Below are 19,629 nucleotides of genomic sequence, written 5' to 3'. Positions count from 1 at the left end.
GCTACAACTCCCTCCCCCTGTGTGCTGCTGTCCTCGCTACACATGTCCTCCTGCCAGGTTGGGTCAGATACTATATCATCCATAACTTCTACTTCCACTTCCGCACCCTGGTCCTCCTCCTGACTTGCTGGCAATTGTGTCTCATCATCGTCCACCTCGTGTGACACGTTCTCACTGTCTCCTTTGTGTGACTGTGCCTGCTCAAATATTTGGGCATCGCTACATGGAATCTCATCTTGCCCCCCTTCAAGTGGACCGGGCGAGAGGCCCGAATTGATAAATGGAAAAGTGAACAGCTCTTCGGAGTGTCCAAGTGTTGGATCAGTTGTCTCAGGGCACTCAGCATGGTGGGAGGAAGGAGGATCAGGGTGAGGAATATGCGGTCCAGACTCATGGCTACTCAGACTTGACCGTGTGGAAGACAGGGTGCTGGTGGTGGCGGCAAAGTAATTGAAAGTATTATCCGCTATCCAACCAACAACCTTTTCAACCTGCTCTGGCTTCAATAGTGCTGCGCTGCTGCAGTCCCCTAGTAATTGGGACATGGAGGTCGAGCAATAAGATGTGGGTGTTTGTTGTGGCCCACTTTAAGCTTGCCCACGGCCTCAACCTCTGCATGCACCATCACCATCACGTCCACTTCCCTGTCCCTTGCCACGCGCCTTGCCCATTTAAAAAATAAGTTGAATGCAAGCCTTTAATCTAATGTCACAATTTGTAGAGCACAGATAGACCAGGCATCTGACGGAGCTAACAGACTGTTCTATACGTGGCCTGTATTTCATTTTTACCCCCAAATAGTGTACAGTACTAGGGTAATGGACAGCAAATACAGTGGAATGGAGGCCTGAATTGCCACAATTTGTAGGTCACAAATAGATGAGGCATCTGACAGTGATACCATACTGTTCAATATGTGGCCTGTATTTTTTAATTTTTTACCCCAAAATAGTGTTTAGACCAAGGGTAGCATACAGCAAAAAGTGGAATGTAGGCCTGAAAAGCAACTACTTGTAGAGCACAGATAGACCAGGCGCCTGACGTAGATAACAGACTATTCAATACGTGGCCTGTAGTTTTTACCCCAAAATAGTGTAGAGAACTAGGGTAACAGACAGCAAATACAGTGGAATGTAGGCCTGAAATGCCACAATTTGTAGGCCACAAATAGATGAGGCGTCTAACAGAGATATCAAACTGTTCAATATGTGATATGTATTTTTTACCCCAAAATAGTGTTTAGACCTAAGGTATTGTAGCAAACAGCAAAAAAAGGTGAATGGAAGCCTACTATTTATAGAGCACACATAGACCAGGCGTGTTATAGAGACACCAGACTATTTAATATGTGGCCTGAATTTTTTTATTTTTTACCCCAAAATAGTATATAGACCTAGGGTAGCAGACAGCCAAAAAAGTGGAATGTAGGCCTGAAAAGCAACTATTTGTAGAGCACAGATAGATCTGGCGTCTGACAGAGATAACAGATTGTTCAATATGTGGCCTGTATTTTTTTTTTTTTTTTACCCCAAAATAGTGTAAAGAACTAGGGTAACAGACAGCAAATACAGTGGAATGTAGGCCTAAATTGCCACAGTTTGAAGGGCACAAATAGATGAGGCGTCTGACAGCAATACCAGACTGTTCAATATGTGACCTGAATTTTATTATTTTTTATCCCAAAATAATGTATAGACATAGGGTAGCAGACAGCCAAAAAAGTGGAATGTAGGCCTGAAAAGCAACCATTTGTAGAGCACAGATACACCAGGCGTCTGACGGAGATAACAGACTGTTCAATATGTGGCTGTAGTTTTTTTCAATTTTTTTTTTTACCCCAAAATACTGTATAGATCTAAGGTAACAGACAGCAAAAACAGTGGAATATAGGCCGGAAATGCCACAATTTGTAGACCATAGATAGATCTGGCGTCTGACGGAGAGAGAACACTATTAAATATGTGACCTGGATTTTTTTTGGCCCACCATAATTGTGTCAATAAGTAGGCTATGACACTAAAAAAAAATTGTTGGAGTACTAAAATTGTAAAATATTTAGCGCAATGATATGCGATGCGTGTGGCGTACAAAACACTGTGATAAATATACGAACTGTAGCTAAATATTTTTTTGCAAGCTAAATATTTTTTGGTCAGCAAAATAGTGTCCAAAAGTTTTGTAAGACACTCCAAAAAATACTACAGGCCAGAATTTACTGCGCACTCAGGTGTGAGGCCTTGGACGGACAAAGCCATTTTAAATTGCTAGATTTTCACGCTGTTGTAGTCTGCAGTGTGACCAAGCAAATAAGTGTAGAAAAAAGGGGTTCTGGATTGCTTTATAATAAAATTAGCTGGATTCAGGTGCAAAAAAAATTATTCCTAGCCACGGATACCTGCCACTAGATATATATAATAGGCAGCAGCAGAGAGAAGTGGACCCATTTTATGAATTTCACTTTTTGTATCTAATTTTGTGAGACGCGCCTGTATCTAAAGATGTAAAAAAATGGGAAACCACAAGGTGGCGCCATGATACCAAAAAACATACACAGAGCCCAAAAGGACTAACTATGCATGCTGAATAGTTTGAAAAGTGGGATATAAATTGGAAATACTGGAGGTAACTAAAATCAGGAAGGCTAAATACTTAAGAAATGATAGTCTCACAGAAAATGGTTATGAGGTTTAGAGAAACATGTTACAACAAACATCCAGGGCGAAGGCTAGTGGCCGAAATATGCGTCAGGTTGTGTGCAACGTCCCATACCACAAATAATATTTTAGCTATTACACTTTTGCGCTTTGCTGAGTAGAAATTACAAAGGTTTTTTTCTGGAACCTTACAGGGATGTTTTTTGCAACATTAACCCCCTTCGTGCCGCAGCCCATTTTCATTTTTGCGTTTTTGTTTTTAGCTCTCCTTCTTCCCAGAGCCAGAACTTTTTTTATTTTTTCGGTCAATATGTCCATGTGAAGGCTTGTTTTTTTGTGGGACGAGTTGTACTTTTGAATGACACCACTGGTTTTACCGTGTCTTGTACTCTAAAATGGGAAAAAAATTCCAAGTGCTGTGAAATTGCAAAAAAAGTGCAATCCCACACTCTTTTAGTCTTTTTTTTCACCATGTTCACTAAATGCTAAAATTGACCTGCCATTATGATTCTCCAGGTCATTACAAGCTCATAGACACCAAACATGTCTAGGTTTTTTTTAACTATATGGTGAAAAAAAATTCCAATCTTTGTTAAAAAAAAGATCTTTTGATTGCTATTATTGCATTTTAATGCAATGTCGCGGTGACCAAAAAAACATAATTCTGGCGTTTTTACTTTTTTTCTCACTATACCGTTTACCGATCAGGTTAATCCTTTTTTTATTGATAGATCAGGCAATTCTGAAAGCGGCGATACTAAATATGTCTATTTTTTTATTGTTTTATTTTGAATTGGGCGAAAAGGGGTGATTTGAACGTTTGTATTTTTTAAAATATTTTTTAAAACTTTTTTTTTTACTTTTGGCATGCTTCAATAGTTTTCATGGGAGACTGGAAGTTGCCATAACCCGATTGGGTCTGCTATATATAGGCGATGATCAGATCGCCTATATGTAGCTGGATTACTCACTTGCTATGAGCGCCGACCACCAGGCGGCACTCACAACAAGCTGGCAGTGACAACCATAGAGGTCTCCAGGAGACCTCCGGTTCTCATGCCAACCCACCGGTGACCTGCCATCTCATGAGGGGTCATTGGTGGGTGGATTTCTGGCCTGATGGCGGGAAGAGCACATTAAATGCCACTGTCAGAGTTTGACAGCGGCATTTAATGGGTTAATAGACGTGGGTGGATCGCGATTCCACCAGCGTCTATTCCGGGCGCATGTCAGCTGTTCAAAACAGCTGACATGTCCCGGGAAAGATGTGATAGAGTATAATTATTTTTTATTCCCTGTCATAACTAGTACATACACAGTGGTAGAGTATAATTATATTTTTAGGCACACTACTGACACAGTGCTCCCACAGGCAGGGGTGCAGACAGATACTTTTTGCCCCTGCCTGTGGGAGTACAGTGCCTTTAAGCCTCTGAGTGTACTCTACACCCCTGCCTGTAGGAGTACTGTGCACAGAGTACACACACATATGCATTTTTGCATACTGCGTACTCACAGAATCTAACACTGTCCCTCACTCCAGCTGTGTCCTGTCCCTATGCTAAGCAGAGCAGGAATGACGGCGGTACCCGTGATGCGGCATGCAATACTTGGCATGGCTCTGTCTGCTCTGGAAGTGCCCACAGCCTAAAAGCTTGTTGATTGGCTGTTGTGCAGCCTTTTACCACACTTTTTAGGCATCTGAACCCGAACAGTAAACCGGATTTCCGGGAAAAAGTCTGTGTTCGGGGTTCAATGACTTACGATGTGCAGTGATCTCTGGCCTGGACACAGTTAAATGTCCAGGCCTTTAGTGAAGAGCACAGAGAAGTGGCATGCGACACCAGTGGAAATTAATGGAACAGCAGGCGGTGAGCAGCAGGGTAGCTACACAGGTGAGTATTATTAATTTTTTTAACATCGTGGACTGCCTGTACAATTTGGGTGAATGATCACTGTGGTGGCATTATCCCTGCAGTGTATGCTGGTAATCTTTGGTTATGGTCTGGTGGTATTTGTCTGTTTATATTAAAATAATAATAATAATAATAATAATAATAATAATAATAATAATAATAATAAATCTTACACAGAGGTGATATTGGAAACATAGGTCTGGTAGTAAATCTTCATTTCATCCAGGCAGGGTAATATTCGTAATAAAGGCCAATGTTATGGTTAGGGTTACAGGGACAGCCTCAGTCTGGCCCTGACTCTAAGACTGTGTTGTTTCTATTTGGTCTTTTTGTTGGAGGGAGGAGGACGATATGTTTATACACCCTAGCAGAGCCACAAGGGTGCACACATCAGAGCTAAAAACTGGTAATTGTGAGGGGGCCCGGTGTAACAGGCCAGATTAACCCCCCACCCAGAATATACCTGGGGTTAAAGTAGCCTAGGCCAGTTTATACCCCTCTGGGCCAGAATGTACCCAGGGTATATTATAACCTAGGCCAAACTATACCCCGGGGTACAAATTGGCCTTGGCCAGATTATATCCCTCTGAGCCAGAATATACCCCAGCTGATGTAGATCAGATTTTTCACGCTTTTGAGAACCATTGAGTGATATACTCAATAATGGGGCCCCAGGCAGCACACAGGGGGCAGAGACAGTGAACGGGGCCCCAGGCAGCGCACAGGGGGGCAGAGATGGTGCACGGGGCCCCAGACAACGCACAGGGCCCAAGGCAGCACACAGAGGCCCCAGGCAGCACACGGGGCCCCAGGCAGCACACGGGGCCCCAGGCAGCACACAGGGGCTCCAGGCAATGCACAGGGGGGTAGATGAGTGCTGTCTTTTGCCCCCCTTGTGTGCTGTCTGTTCCCCCCCCTTGCGCGCTGCCTGGGGCCCCTGTGCACTGACTGGGCCCCCGTTATTAAGTATATCACTCAATGGTCCTCAAAAGCGTGAAAAATCTGATCTACAGCAGCTGGGGTATATTCTGGCCCAGAGAGGTATAAACTGACCTAGGCCAATTTATACCCCGGGGTAGAGTTTGGCCTAGGCCAGAATATACCCGGGGGGGTATAATCTGGCTAGGCCACTTTTGGGCAGGGGGGTTAATCTGGCCTGTTACAACGGGTCCAAATATGGGCCCCTTAAGGTATGCCCCTGGGCAGAGGTGCTGAGATTATTTATTGACTTCAGCGCTGTCAGCGTGATTTCAGCAATAACAGATGGGGAGCAGTTTCTCAGTTCAAAACCCGGAAAGTGGGGACGGGGTAAATCAGTCTGTTTTTCAAATAAACTGTAGGCAAGAGACAGAGGTTTTCCAAAACAGGAAAAGAGCGTTAAATATAATATTGGGTTAGCTAAAAACCCTTATACATACATTGTACACAAAATTGTTTTAATAAATGTATTTAAATGTAAAATAATGTAATAGGCTAGACTAGAAAAAAAAGACACCACTAGGGGGAGATATTTACCAACGTTACAAACTTTACTTATTTTGAAACTTGATCTTCTTCCATGATAGGATCTGGTTTGTTACTAAAGCAATTTGACACAAAATATTGTATAGCTAAATACCAATGTTGGTACACCATCATCTCCCTTATACATACGCATTCCTATAAACTGTTTTACCATAATAGAAATTAATCTAAGAGAAAATCCAGGAAGAGAGAAAACACTCGGGGGAGCTGTTTACCAACATTTATGGTGATGTTAGATCTCATTTCTTAGATTCTAGTAGACAGTGCGGCCTTTTCTGCTGATGATTTCCATCATGCTTTTGCAGAAATCACTGCGTGCATCCTTATTCTTTATGAATCCTACATACATACTCTGCATGTGTAACTATGGGTAAAAATAAAGCCGCTTTATGGGGAATCAAGCGAACATAGTATGGAAATGAAATCTCATTTGTAATATGAAGCAGTGTGTAATTAGGCCTCCATGTACCATCCTGCTTAGAGCCTAAATAAATGGCTGATTTTCATTGTCGTTTTATAATAGCCATAGTCATGTTGTTTTAGTACTTTACTCTTTCATGTGTCTGCGAGGAGATGGCTCCGATGTGTTTAGCGATTGCGCCTTCATTCTAGGCCTCCCTACCAACAATACTAGAAATGGGGACCCTGTCTGCAGATTCATGCACCCCACACTGCGTGCAGCATGATTCTGTGTGATAGCATCCAGGGATACTTTTCTCTGAAAATCTCCGTGTTTCAGAGAAAATATACTTGTAGGATTCACTTACAGACTGTAGCTTGGAAGGTGGCAGCTCATTTGTCCTATAGCACAAATCACCTTGGCTTAGATTTAGTATGGAGGCTTTAAGGCTCATTGAGACGTCCATGCAAATTGTTCCGAGCACGGACTGCTAATGCACGGACTGATGGCAGTTCTCCAGACCGGAGCATGTCAGCTTCACACATTTCTATAAGACTGTCATTCTCAAATTGGGGGACCCGCTGCCACTCCATGCATTGCTGTCCGAAGTCGGACCAAAATCCACGGATGTCTGCATGAGCCCTTAGCGAAATATTGTAGATGAGACAGAGTGACTTATTGGCTCCCTGTCACCCATGGGCGGACATATAAATCGTGCAAGCTGTGTGGTCACCCAGGGGCCCAAGAGGTAAGGGAGCCCATTTCTACCTACAAGGCAGGTGCTAATTGCATTTTTGGAGCTTATATTGTTCTTGCATAGGGGCCCTTTTCTGTTGGTGTCTGCCAGCGCTGTCACCGAACACAAGTCCACCAGGCCAACCTTACTATGACTTTGAATTGAAATAGAATATAAACACTAATAGAAATCCACTAAAATGCAGGCAGAAGATTCCAAGAGTGTGGAAATTCTGACAACTTGAAAACAAAGGATAAAAGAATAAACTAACCTCTAGCCCTTTAAGAATTAACAAGACGATGTAGAACTGCCTGAAGCTGGTGGTGGTGTTCCCTGCAAGTGTGGGGAATGGAGCAACCACTGATGTCAGCTCAGGCTGCAAGGTCACACTTCTGTGAGCGGCTATGAATCATCATATGAAAGCTCCATTTTATGTATTTGTACTGTAAATACGTACACATTGCCACTGGCATAAACCATCTGAAACTGCTCATCAAAGCCAGAATTGCGTTATGCTCAGTATTTACTGACAACAAGACCAAAGTTTACCTTTCTCCAAGGAACGTGCTGCACTGGCATGCAGTGATCTGTCGCCGGCTGCGTCCTGGAAGCTAATGCACTGACATGCAGGTGCTGAAATGTCAAGTTTTATTTCTTCCAATGATGAACTAATGATGATTTTTTTGGTAATGTGTAGATATCTTCAATACCGCGATTGCCTTTTCCCCATTGTTCTTACGTCCCTGACTAATAGTTTACCCATGACATGATGCCTTTCATACACAGTGGCCACCTTTGCTACTGAGACTGAAGACATGTATAAAATAATAAACAATAATGTCAATGATGCAGATCATCTGACAGCACAGACAGGAAGAATCTGCATCAGAATACAAATATGTAGTGTTTAAATATATTTTGCGCTGCACAAAAACTTGGCGACTTTTCAAAGCAATTTACATCAGAATTCTGGCTAGTCACTTTGGTTAGCCAGGGTACCTGTCCTTTTCCCCTCTTCCTCACCACTGTACCCCGGTCCATCCTGCTCCTTCCTCACAGAACAGGATTGGCATAGGGCCGATCGCCTCCGGCCTCATCCCTACTTTACATTATAAGCTTCAGGTCTAGATAGCGGTCATCCTTGGCCTGAACGCAGACCGTATCCTCATATATATTAGCCACAAAGAATACATCACATGTGTACGGCAAATGGCAAGGAGTTTGCTGGATAGAGTAAGTCTTCTGAAATTAAGTTCTCCATTAATTGTGTTCTTTTTCGTAATGAACCAGTGCACTATAAACAGCAGTAAAATATAAATTATACACCACATCCATCAAGTCACTAACTGTGAAAGTAACAGCGTAGGATAGTATGTGTGAGACATGAAACCTTTCCGTCCGGGGTCTAGTGTATGTAGCTCATCCACAAGTCAATGAGAATGATAATCAGTGATAACATGCTTTGCGTGTATACCAACTCACCCGACGGCTGTGGGTCAGGGGGACTGACACGTTCTGGATCAGGAGTCATTATTCTGAATCAGATTGTTCTTCAACATCGAGTATTAATGTTTTCATTTACTAAACGACGTGGTGGGACTAAAGGAGAAAGCCGTATAAAAGTCTGGCCGGCGAGATTTTCCCAGAGGCTGAGACACACAAATCATTAACGATTTGTCTCAGTTTTTTGATTTTACCAAACATCCAGTAGGTCAATATTATTATTGGCCTATTTACTATAATCTCCCAACTGCGAAAACTTGGTGACACGATAAACAGCAGCACTGTGTACGGTATTTCAGAATTTATCGGCTGCATTTTCTAGTCATGGACATTTACTACAAACACTGTTTAGAGTTCAATCGCGGCCCATGTGAAAGTCTATGGGCTGTACGCGCTAGCAAATACAGCCAGCGTGGAGACACATCCCCAGCTTCAAGACTGAAACATCTGGCTTAATGTGGTTGACTGCCATTGTAGCCTGCTAATACTGAACTAGGACAAGATTTACACATGAATCAGATATTTGATTACGTTCTCCACAGTCACGTGATGATTTGTGGTGTATCTTACTATAAACAGCTCTTTTTTGTCTCATGTGAGCATACCCTTAGGGTTACTTAACGGGGTAGTCTTGGCATAGGTATTGATGACCTATCTATAGGGTTGGTTGGTGGCCGACATCTGGCACCCCACCATCACCGTAGGTCCTTTCAAAGTGTAGCAACTACTACTAGTCATTGTACGCCACTGCAGCTCAGCTTCTATGCTGCACACAGTAAATCGTGCTGTGCCCGGCAGCTCCACTCAGAAGGTTTACATCCACCTGCTGCCCAAGCAAATTGATGGGGATGATTGGTATCACTCCCCACTGATCTGCTATTTAATACCGATCCTGTAAATAGCTCATCAGTACCTATACCTGGACAACAATTTTAAGGTTTTATATCCAGTTTGAACCTGCATTGGATACATAGCAGGCAATGTTTTTATGCACTGTTACTTTTATTCCTTTCTCTTGTATACAATCTTTATGATAGAAATATATTACTTGTTGCATTGCATCGAATACTGCCAAGGCCAAGGTCTGAGAGAACCAAAATGTGGGCATTCTACATTAGTTTTTTCGGGGATTAAAAGTATCCATATCCAGTATGTATATCCATGTATGCAATGTCTCATTGAATACTTTAAATTAATAACATCTTATTTTCAATATATTTAGTGCAATGGATTTTAAAGGGAATATATAATTACCACTAACATCTATAAAGTGACAACCATAATACAATTTTTTTGTCTAGTGTGATTTTTCCTAGAATCTACATATATCAATAATATTGTGTTTTTCTCATATAGCACAACTACATACTAATTTGGTTTCACTGTACTGTTTGTATTTGATTGACCCATGAACATTAAACTTTGTTTTAGTTTCAAATAACAGACTGATCTAGAACAGCATCCCCATCCGGTAGCAATAAGAAGTGTAGATCATGGCCGGCACACATTGTTATACATGTCAGTTGTAAATTGGATAGAGTAAATATGGCTGTAGACACCATTCCATATGTATTTCTGAAACACTGCTGAAGCTGCAAATTACCCCCAATGACACTAACTGTTCCATGGAACATTCCTTTCCATACTTCTCTTTGAATGATGGATACTACTAAATGACTAGGTAACATTCATTTCTACATGCTATTACATGTTTTTCATCCAAAGTGAACCTATGCTATTTCGATGGATGGAAATGTCATTTTGAAACATAGCAAAGATCCTATCTCCTACTGACATTGCAAACATTTCTTACTAAATATGAATCAGAAATGAAAACACAAGTGTGGAGAGAGTCTGAAGGTTGGCTTATAGAATTAGATATAGATTGGGAAGAGTAAGAAGGATGGCTTACAGAATCAGATATAGATAGGGGAGAGTCTGAAGGACGGAATACAGAATCAGATATAGATCGGGGAGAGTCTGAAGGATGGCTCACAGAATTAGATATAGATCAGGGAGAGTCTGAAGGATGGTTTACAGAATCAGATATAGATCGGGGAGAGTCTGAAGGACGGCTTACAGAATCAGATATAGATCGGGAAGAGTCTGAAGGACGGCTTACAGAATCAGATATAGATCGGGGAGAGTCTGAAGGACGGCATACAGAATCAGATATAGATCGAGGAGAGTCTGAAGGACGGCTTACAGAATCAGATATAGATCGGGGAGAGTCTGAAGGACGGCTTACAGAATCAGATATAGATCGGGGAGAGTCTGAAGGACGGCATACAGAATCAGATATAGATCGAGGAGAGTCTGAAGGACGGCTTACAGAATCAGATATAGATTGGGGAGAGTCTGAAGGATGGCTTACAGAATCAGATATAGATCGAGAAGAGTCTGAAGGACGGCTTACAGAATCAGATATAGATTGGGGAGAGTCTGAAGGATGGCTTACAGAATCAGATATAGATCGAGGAGAGTCTGAAGGATGGCTCACAGAATTAGATATAGATCGGGGAGAGTCTGAAGGACGGCTTACAGAATCAGATATAGATCGGGGAGAGTCTGTAGGATGGCTCACAGAATTAGATATAGATCGGGGAGAGTCTGAAGGATGGCTTACAGAATTAGATATAGATCGGGGAGAGTCTGAAGGACGGCTTACAGAATCAGATATAGATCGGGGAGAGTCTGAAGATTGGCTTACAGAATTAGATATAGATCGGGGAGAGTCTGAAGGACAGCTTACAGAATCATATATAGATCGGGGAGAGTCTGAAGTACGGCTTACAGAATTAGATATTGATCGGGGAGAGTCTGAAAGATGGCTTACAAAATTAGATATAGATCGGGCAGAGTCTGAACGATGGCTTACAGAATTAGATAAAGATCGGGGAGAGTCTGAAGGACGGCTTACAGAATCAGATATAGATCGGGGAGAGTCTGAAGGTTGGCTTACAGAATTAGATATAGATCGGGGAGACTCTGAAGGACAGCTTACAGAATCAGATATAGATCGGGGAGAGTCTGAAGTACGGCTTACAGAATTAGATATTGATCGGGGAGAGTCTGAAAGATGGCTTACAGAATTAGATATAGATCGGGGAGAGTCTGAAGGACGGCTTACAGAATTGATATAGATCGGGGAGAGTCTGAAGGACGGCTTACAGAATTGATATAGATCGGGGAGAGTCTGAAGGATGGCTTACAGAATTAGATATAGATCGGGGAGAGTCTGAAGGACGGCTTACAGAATCAGATATAGATCGGGGAGAGTCTGTAGGATGGCTCACAGAATTAGATATAGATCGGGGAGAGTCTGAAGGATGGCTTACAGAATTAGATATAGATCGGGGAGAGTCTGAAGGACGGCTTACAGAATCAGATATAGATCGGGGAGAGTCTGAAGATTGGCTTACAGAATTAGATATAGATCGGGGAGAGTCTGAAGGACAGCTTACAGAATCATATATAGATCAGGGAGAGTCTGAAGTACGGCTTACAGAATTAGATATTGATCGGGGAGAGTCTGAAAGATGGCTTACAAAATTAGATATAGATCGGGCAGAGTCTGAACGATGGCTTACAGAATTAGATAAAGATCGGGGAGAGTCTGAAGGACGGCTTACAGAATCAGATATAGATCGGGGAGAGTCTGAAGGTTGGCTTACAGAATTAGATATAGATCGGGGAGACTCTGAAGGACAGCTTACAGAATCAGATATAGATCGGGGAGAGTCTGAAGTACGGCTTACAGAATTAGATATTGATCAGGGAGAGTCTGAAAGATGGCTTACAGAATTAGATATAGATCGGGGAGAGTCTGAAGGACGGCTTACAGAATTGATATAGATCGGGGAGAGTCTGAAGGACGGCTTACAGAACTGATATAGATCGGGGAGAGTCTGAAGGATGGCTTACAGAATTAGATATAGATCGGGGAGAGTCTGAAGGACGGCTTACAGAATTGATATAGATCGGGGAGAGTCTGAAGGACGGCTTACAGAATTAGATATAGATCAGGGAGAGTCTGAACGATGGCTTACAGAATTAGATATAGATCGGGGAGAGTCTGAAGGACGGCTTACAGAATCAGATATAGATCGGGGAGAGTCTGAAGGACGGCTTACAGAATTAGATATAGATCGGGCAGCGTCTGAACGATGGCTTACAGAATTAGATATAGATCGGGGAGAGTCTGAAGGACGGCTTACAGAATTAGATATAGATCGGGGAGAGTCTGAACGATGGCTTACAGAATTAGATACGGATCAGGGAGAGTCTGAAATAGATCGGGGAGAGTCTAAAAGGACAGCTTACAGAATTGGATAAAGATCCGGGAAAGTCTGAAGGATGGCTTACAGAATTAGATATAGATCGGGAAGAGTCTGAAGGACGGCTTACAGATTTTGGATATAGATCAGGGAGAGTATGAAGGACAGCTTACAGAATTGGATATAGAAGGGGAGAGTCTGAAGGATAGCTTCTAGAATTAGATATAGATCGGGTAGAGTTTGAAGGACGGCTTAAAGAATTACATATAGATCGGGGAATTGGGGATAGTCTGAAGGATGGCTTCTAGAATTAGATATAGATCAGGGAGAGTCTTAAGGATGGCTTACAGAATCGTATATAGATACGGGAGATTCTGAAGGACGGCTTACAGAATTAGATATAGATGGGGAGAGTCTGAAGGATGGCTCACAGAATTGGATATATATTGGGGAGAGTCTGAAGGATGGCTCACAGAATTGGATGTAGATTGGGGAGAGTCTGAAGGATGGCATAGAGAATTAGATATATAAAGGGGAGAGTCTGAAGGACAGCTTACAGAATTGGATATAGATCTTGGAGAGTCTGAAGGATGGCTTACAGAATCAGATATAGATCGGGGAGACTCTGAAGGACCGAGCAACCATTACTTGTAGTCTGCACTTCTCATTATTTTGTCAAACACTTTTCTTGCCAATTATTTCTTGAAGAAGGGACATTTTCACACCAAGAGAGTTTTTCCATTATGTTTACTACTGAGCCTCATTGTAATTGTCCACCAAGAAACAGTCTGAGTTACTGTAATATGCATTGTTAGTCCGTCCAAAATTGTCAGGATAGATAATGTATCCATCCATACCCTATTTTTTACTATACTATGGCATCTTTATTACATTTCAGCTGAATTCATTCATATTTGTGTCACAAAGAATAATTTTACAATTAAAATAAAACTAAAGAAATGCAACTCTGCAGTTGCGTGATTTGTACTTACTGTTGCTTTATTGCTTAGTTTATCAGTGTATGTATGCGATAAATACAATATTTCTGAGCCTCACATGCCTCTCCTTTATGAATCATATGGTTCTAATTTGGCTTATGTTTTAGCCTGGGGATAAATCTAGTGAATGCCGCCCTGGGGAGAGCATTGATCAGAGATGTAGCTAGGCTTTCCTTCACCAAGAGCAAAGATAGGCCGTGTTCTGATCTGGCTCTGCACTTATAAGCAGTGGCACCAGCACACAATTTTTCCTTGACCAGACTATATAACATACATGAATATTTTGCAAGTATAAAATTAACAAAGGCTCATCTTGTTTGGTCTCAGCTTTAGCTTTGATGGATCTTTCTATGAATCTAATGGAGAACATTATGTATTGGACTGTAACAGATCCATAAAAAATCTAATGTCAAGAGAGGCTGATAGACCCTTGGGTAACACTGACGTCCATCTAGGCTCCATTGTTGTTTCTGTTGATTTGATGGAACTCATTTATTTCTGGTCAGTGATCCCCAGTTTAAGCATTAATAGGATTACAGTACTATTAAGTGACTTTAACAATAGATGTCACCTCCTTTTTGTATCAATAGATGTCACCTCCTTTTAGTAATTTATGTAGAAAGCTTGACAGTGCCACTTTTGTACTGTATGTTCACCTCATAAAAGTCCAATCAAAATGTAGAATATAATGAGATCATACATGTCATAATATAAGGAGCCTATAACAAAAAATCCATGCATCGTTATCGTGCAGCACTTAGAAAGTGATGTAGCTGGTATTTCACTAGTTGAAGCATATGTTTAGAGACACTGTATTGTAAGCAGTGAGGAAAAAATGAACATGTAAAATGGGCACACTGCTTTTTTAGTGCATGCTTTGCTTTTACTAATAATCTCACAAGCAACAATGACATGAATGTGAACGAAACAAAAAAAATGTACGGTTTGAGCAATCGTGTTTTTTGTCACATATGTTAACACAACAATTTGGTAAATCTGTTACAATTCAATATAACATAATAAACTTTCATTTAGTGCCACTGACAGTGAATTCTATACATTCTTGTCAGCTTGTGATGACAGTCTGCAAGAAATCCTGATCAATGATGATCTCTGATAACATGGACATACTAATGAGACGAGATACTGAGCTTGTTTAATGGTGATGTAACATTGTACATTTACATGTAGGAGGAAAGAATTTACATATATAATGTTTGTTTAGCCAATAGCACTTGAACAAGTCAAGTCATCTTTCCTTTTGTCTAAAAGCTTTTCAATCACAGCAGATCTGTAAGTGTGGCCAAGGAGACATCAATGTAAAGAGACATCTCCAGCCACCAAGGCATCTGCTTATCATCTGCTTACACAGCATGTATGCTACTATCAAAGGCAGGGAGCAGTGTACTGGGCAAAACAGACATCCCTGCATTATCTGGCCATAACAAAGGCATTCATAACAGCAACTGCTAATCTCAGCCTCAGGAATGTTACACCGTCAATGGCAAAGCCAACGCAAATCTATTCTCATTTGGATTAGATAGATTTTTATCTAGAATAAATAAATGTACAGCTAGAATATTCAGGAAACCGCTATGTTATATCTCCCATCATAAAATATTACATAGCCCCATTTTTGGGTACCATTGGTTTTAATAATGCCCCGTGATCTTGTGACTGCCAGTTATTTCCAGATATCTCAACCACAGCTTATCCCAAGAGGACAAATAACACATAAGATCCTTTCACTGCAGACTATGGGCACCTGACATCTCTCACAGACATGAAATAGTTGATGGATCAATGACAAATTATAGCGTAAAAAGGTTTTTGAATCAATAGGTTTTTGCTATATTTTTCAAGATTGCATTTTATGTGTAACATGTATAGAAATATGCATTATTTGAAGCGGTGAAATAACTTTTTAGTGGAATTGTTGCATTTGCATTGTTTAAAAGGATAGAAATTTTTTTTTTTATCAGGACTCATGGACGTCCTAAATGCTTAAAGAAGCACGGCTGAGAATGTTTTTATTTCCTAAATCTGTCTAAGTATGTATTCGGAAGTAGAGTAAGTGCAATACTTAGCGATCCCCGTCTACCCCAGTTTCCAGTGCCGCTCCAGTCCACCTGTGTCTGAAAATCCGACTCACCCAGGAGATCACTTTTGGACCAGGAGCCACTTTTACATTGTAAGCCTATAGAGTGTCTGAACGAGGTTCTGTAGGCTTACATTGTGAAAGTGGCCTCCAGTTCACACATAAACCCCAGTCTGATCCTGAGAGTCAGAAATTCAATCACGAGAGTCAGAAGAGGTCGGGAGTGGTACTAAAAACCGGCGAAGACTGCAGTCGGTAAGTTTCTTTTTGCGCTTACGCTAAACTGCACACATATTCAGACAGGTGAACTGAACCCAAATTTTCTTTGGCATGCTTCTTTAATGGAAAATACAGTATATGCTCTCATAGCAAATCCACACTCTCAGAATGCGCATTGTCATTGACTTTCCTTTGTCCTGCATAGCTCTAATTAAGTGTAGTATGTACATACATTGAGCTGAGCAAATAAAGTCCTCAGTGCTGCAAGTAGTAAATAGTTTGACAGAAATGTATTAAGAGAGAAAACGTCAGAATTTGAAATGTACTAAAACTGTTGCTTTTGTTTGTCTAAACATTGTATGCAGGAAACTAAACATTATGTGAAGGGTAAAGATGATTTTGATGCTTATCTTTTTTACATGGTCATTAAACTCAGAGCAAAATCCAAAACCCATAAACAGAAGTGACTGGAGAATGTTTCTCATTCCATAAACGACTTCTGTGACATTGATGCAACCAGTGCTCAGGTTTGTCATGGAAGGAGGATCTTGCTGCATGCAGGTGTAACATCTAAAGTATCAAATCTAAAAGCCTTTGTCCCATATGTTTTGCAATCAAGAACTTTTTTTTGTATACATCTATAAAGTTTTACGGGTTAAGCCATGAAGACAGAAGTGCATTTTGTACTTTTCAATATTGTGTTGATTCTGGAAAAGGCCATTTCTGTGTGTCAGGACATTTGCCTGTAGTGGAGTTACAATAAAATGATAGTATTTTTTCAGAGAACTAGAAAAAAAAAGTCTTCCTTTCATTTAAAAGATAAACACTCATAAATTTCAAATAGGCTTATAGACTGCCAGCATTCCAAAAAGGGATATCACTTCATCTCCAGCCAGTCAGTGAAAGCTGGGCGGAGCATATTCAAAAAGCTAGCTACTGACAGGTGTATAAGTAGTGGTGTTACACCTGTTTCAGGACAGTAGCAAGCACAGGTGCATTTACCTCTCCAGTCTTTTAACTTTATATCATGAGTGCTTTTGATCCACAGACACATTCTCCACCACGCTGTGGACCTCAGTTTCCAAGTATAGGACAAGAACCTCCAGAAATGAATATCTACTGTGATAGCATCTTCCATCCACAGACAATGCCTAGTCCTCAGCGACCTTCAAACTTTGAGACTGGAGATTACAGCACAACTACAAATCCTTACTTGTGGCTGAATGGACCATCAATTACACCACCTCCATACCTTCCAGGATCTAACACCAGCCACTTCATGCCGCAGTCATATGGGATGCAAAGGCAGCTCTTGCCTAACATGCATGGCTTGGGAGGTTCTGAATTAGGTTGGCTTCCAATTCCTTCCCAAGAAGAACTCATGAAATTGGTGAGACCTCCTTACTCTTACTCGGCACTGATAGCCATGGCAATTCATGGTGCCCCAGACAAAAGACTGACACTTAGCCAGATTTACCAATATGTTGCTGATAACTTTCCATTTTATAACAAAAGCAAGGCTGGGTGGCAAAATTCAATCCGACACAACTTGTCACTCAACGATTGTTTCAAAAAAATTCCTCGAGATGAAGATGATCCAGGTAAATTATATTTTATTATTTTTCTATTTAACTGGTAAAGAGGAAACCATGAGATATTTTTCTTTATATCATATATTTTGTTATGATAGAAAGATACTGTTGCTCAGAACTTCAACAAGACGCAAATTAAACTATGCAATAGCAAATTTGAGCTCTTATGAGTAGATTGATGAATTGCAAACATTTGTGCCCTGCTAACTGTAGTATTTATATTTTCATTGTTTTTCTTGACCTTAGTCTCATACTTTTTTCTGTCTCATCTATCTGTAGCTTACGTGACCTTGGGCATGTAACGTTTAAAAATACTAAACAGAGTGTTCTTTATTTATAGGAAAAGGGAATTATTGGACCTTAGATCCAAATTGTGAAAAGATGTTTGATAATGGAAACTTCCGCAGAAAGAGAAAGAGAAAGTCTGACTCCAACGGACAGCCATCTTCTGAGAAATCTGAGGGGAGTCCACTATCAGATAGCCCAAAGAGTGGTGAACATCAAGACATGTTGGAGAGCTCCTCACCAGGAGCTGATGAATCATCTCAGAAAAGATTATCTCCACCAGCTATAACACCTTGCCTTAACAACTTCCTTTCTAGCATGACTGCTTATGTCAGTAGTGCCAACTCAGTAAGTAGGCCACTTGGACTTAATAATGAACCATCCGATAAAATGGGACATAATATGACTGGGTTTAACTCATATTCTCAACTTTCAAACTTAAGCAACCACGGCGGGTCAGAGTGGTCGACTACAGTACCATCAAATCCATTTGGCTATGGCAGTTCAGTTTTAAATCAGTTTAATTCTCATTTCTATAACAGTATCAGTACAAATAGCACCTTATACTCCAGAGAAGGTACCGAAGTATAAGAAAATGCTCATAATGTATTGTACTCTACTTACAAGAAAATGTGCACCTACTCAACAGAACCACTGTATCTTGTACAAATTGTGTTGTGACAATGCATTTTATAAGAAATACATAGCTATTTTTCTTCATAAAAACAAGTCACCTCTCATCACACTCATATTATCTGTCACATTATTTGATTTATAATTTAAAAGCTAAAGTTCCTAAACCTATTCCCTTATATACTGCCTTACTATTTTTCCACACTGCCTTTTATTGCCTCATAATTGCCCAGTGCATTGCATTTCAGAAATGGTATAGTTTTAAGAAAATGCAGCAGTACAGCATATTATGAAACATGCTCAATTTTACTGCCAGGCAATGCTTAATTGAGTATATTTTAGCACAAACATAAAACTTCTGTATAAATGTTTACTACAAGGAATGCGTAATATGGATGGAGCTAATGTATTGTGATGCTTGTATGTATTCCATGACTTTTTATAGGTGTGAAGAATGTTTAAGAATTACAGCAATTTTCACTGTGAGGGATAACATGGGTTATTTTATAATTAAAATTAATATAACATGAAGAAAATGTGTGTATGTTGTGACTTCATTCAAGTATTCAATATCAAATGTAATGAATAAGGTGATTGTAGTATACAACTCTGAATCATGCAAAATTTACAAGGGTATTCCCACCTCCAAGATCCTAGGCCACTATGTAGTTGTGTAATAATATTAGCAAGTACCTCCACTTAGAATTGTAGTAAAGTTTTCTGATTCGCTATGTCTCTTTTCTCATGTGCAGGCAATGCAGGACCTTAGGTATCCATGGTTACGACCATTAGCA

The 19,629-nt window shown here is 40.7% G+C and overlaps 1 protein-coding gene across 1 annotated transcript; it reads left to right on the top strand.

Annotated features, from left to right (window-relative positions):
- The first annotated feature begins 17,300 nt into the window (after window positions 1–17,300).
- On the top strand, window positions 17,301–19,371 carry FOXI1 (forkhead box I1). The gene is made up of 2 exons (XM_073573728.1): window positions 17,301–17,926; window positions 18,258–19,371. The coding sequence occupies exons 1-2, from the start codon at window positions 17,353–17,355 to the stop codon at window positions 18,791–18,793; spliced, it is 1,110 nt and encodes a 369-aa protein (XP_073429829.1). The 5' UTR covers window positions 17,301–17,352; the 3' UTR covers window positions 18,794–19,371.
- The last annotated feature ends 258 nt before the right edge of the window (window positions 19,372–19,629 follow it).

Source organism: Dendrobates tinctorius, unplaced genomic scaffold (genome assembly GCF_039654945.1).
Source record: "Dendrobates tinctorius isolate UK_male_01 unplaced genomic scaffold, ASM3965494v1 ptg000036l, whole genome shotgun sequence".
NCBI classification, from domain to species: domain Eukaryota; kingdom Metazoa; phylum Chordata; class Amphibia; order Anura; family Dendrobatidae; genus Dendrobates; species Dendrobates tinctorius.
Note: the sequence above shows the minus strand (reverse complement) of the source record. Positions and strands in the feature narration are given on the sequence as shown.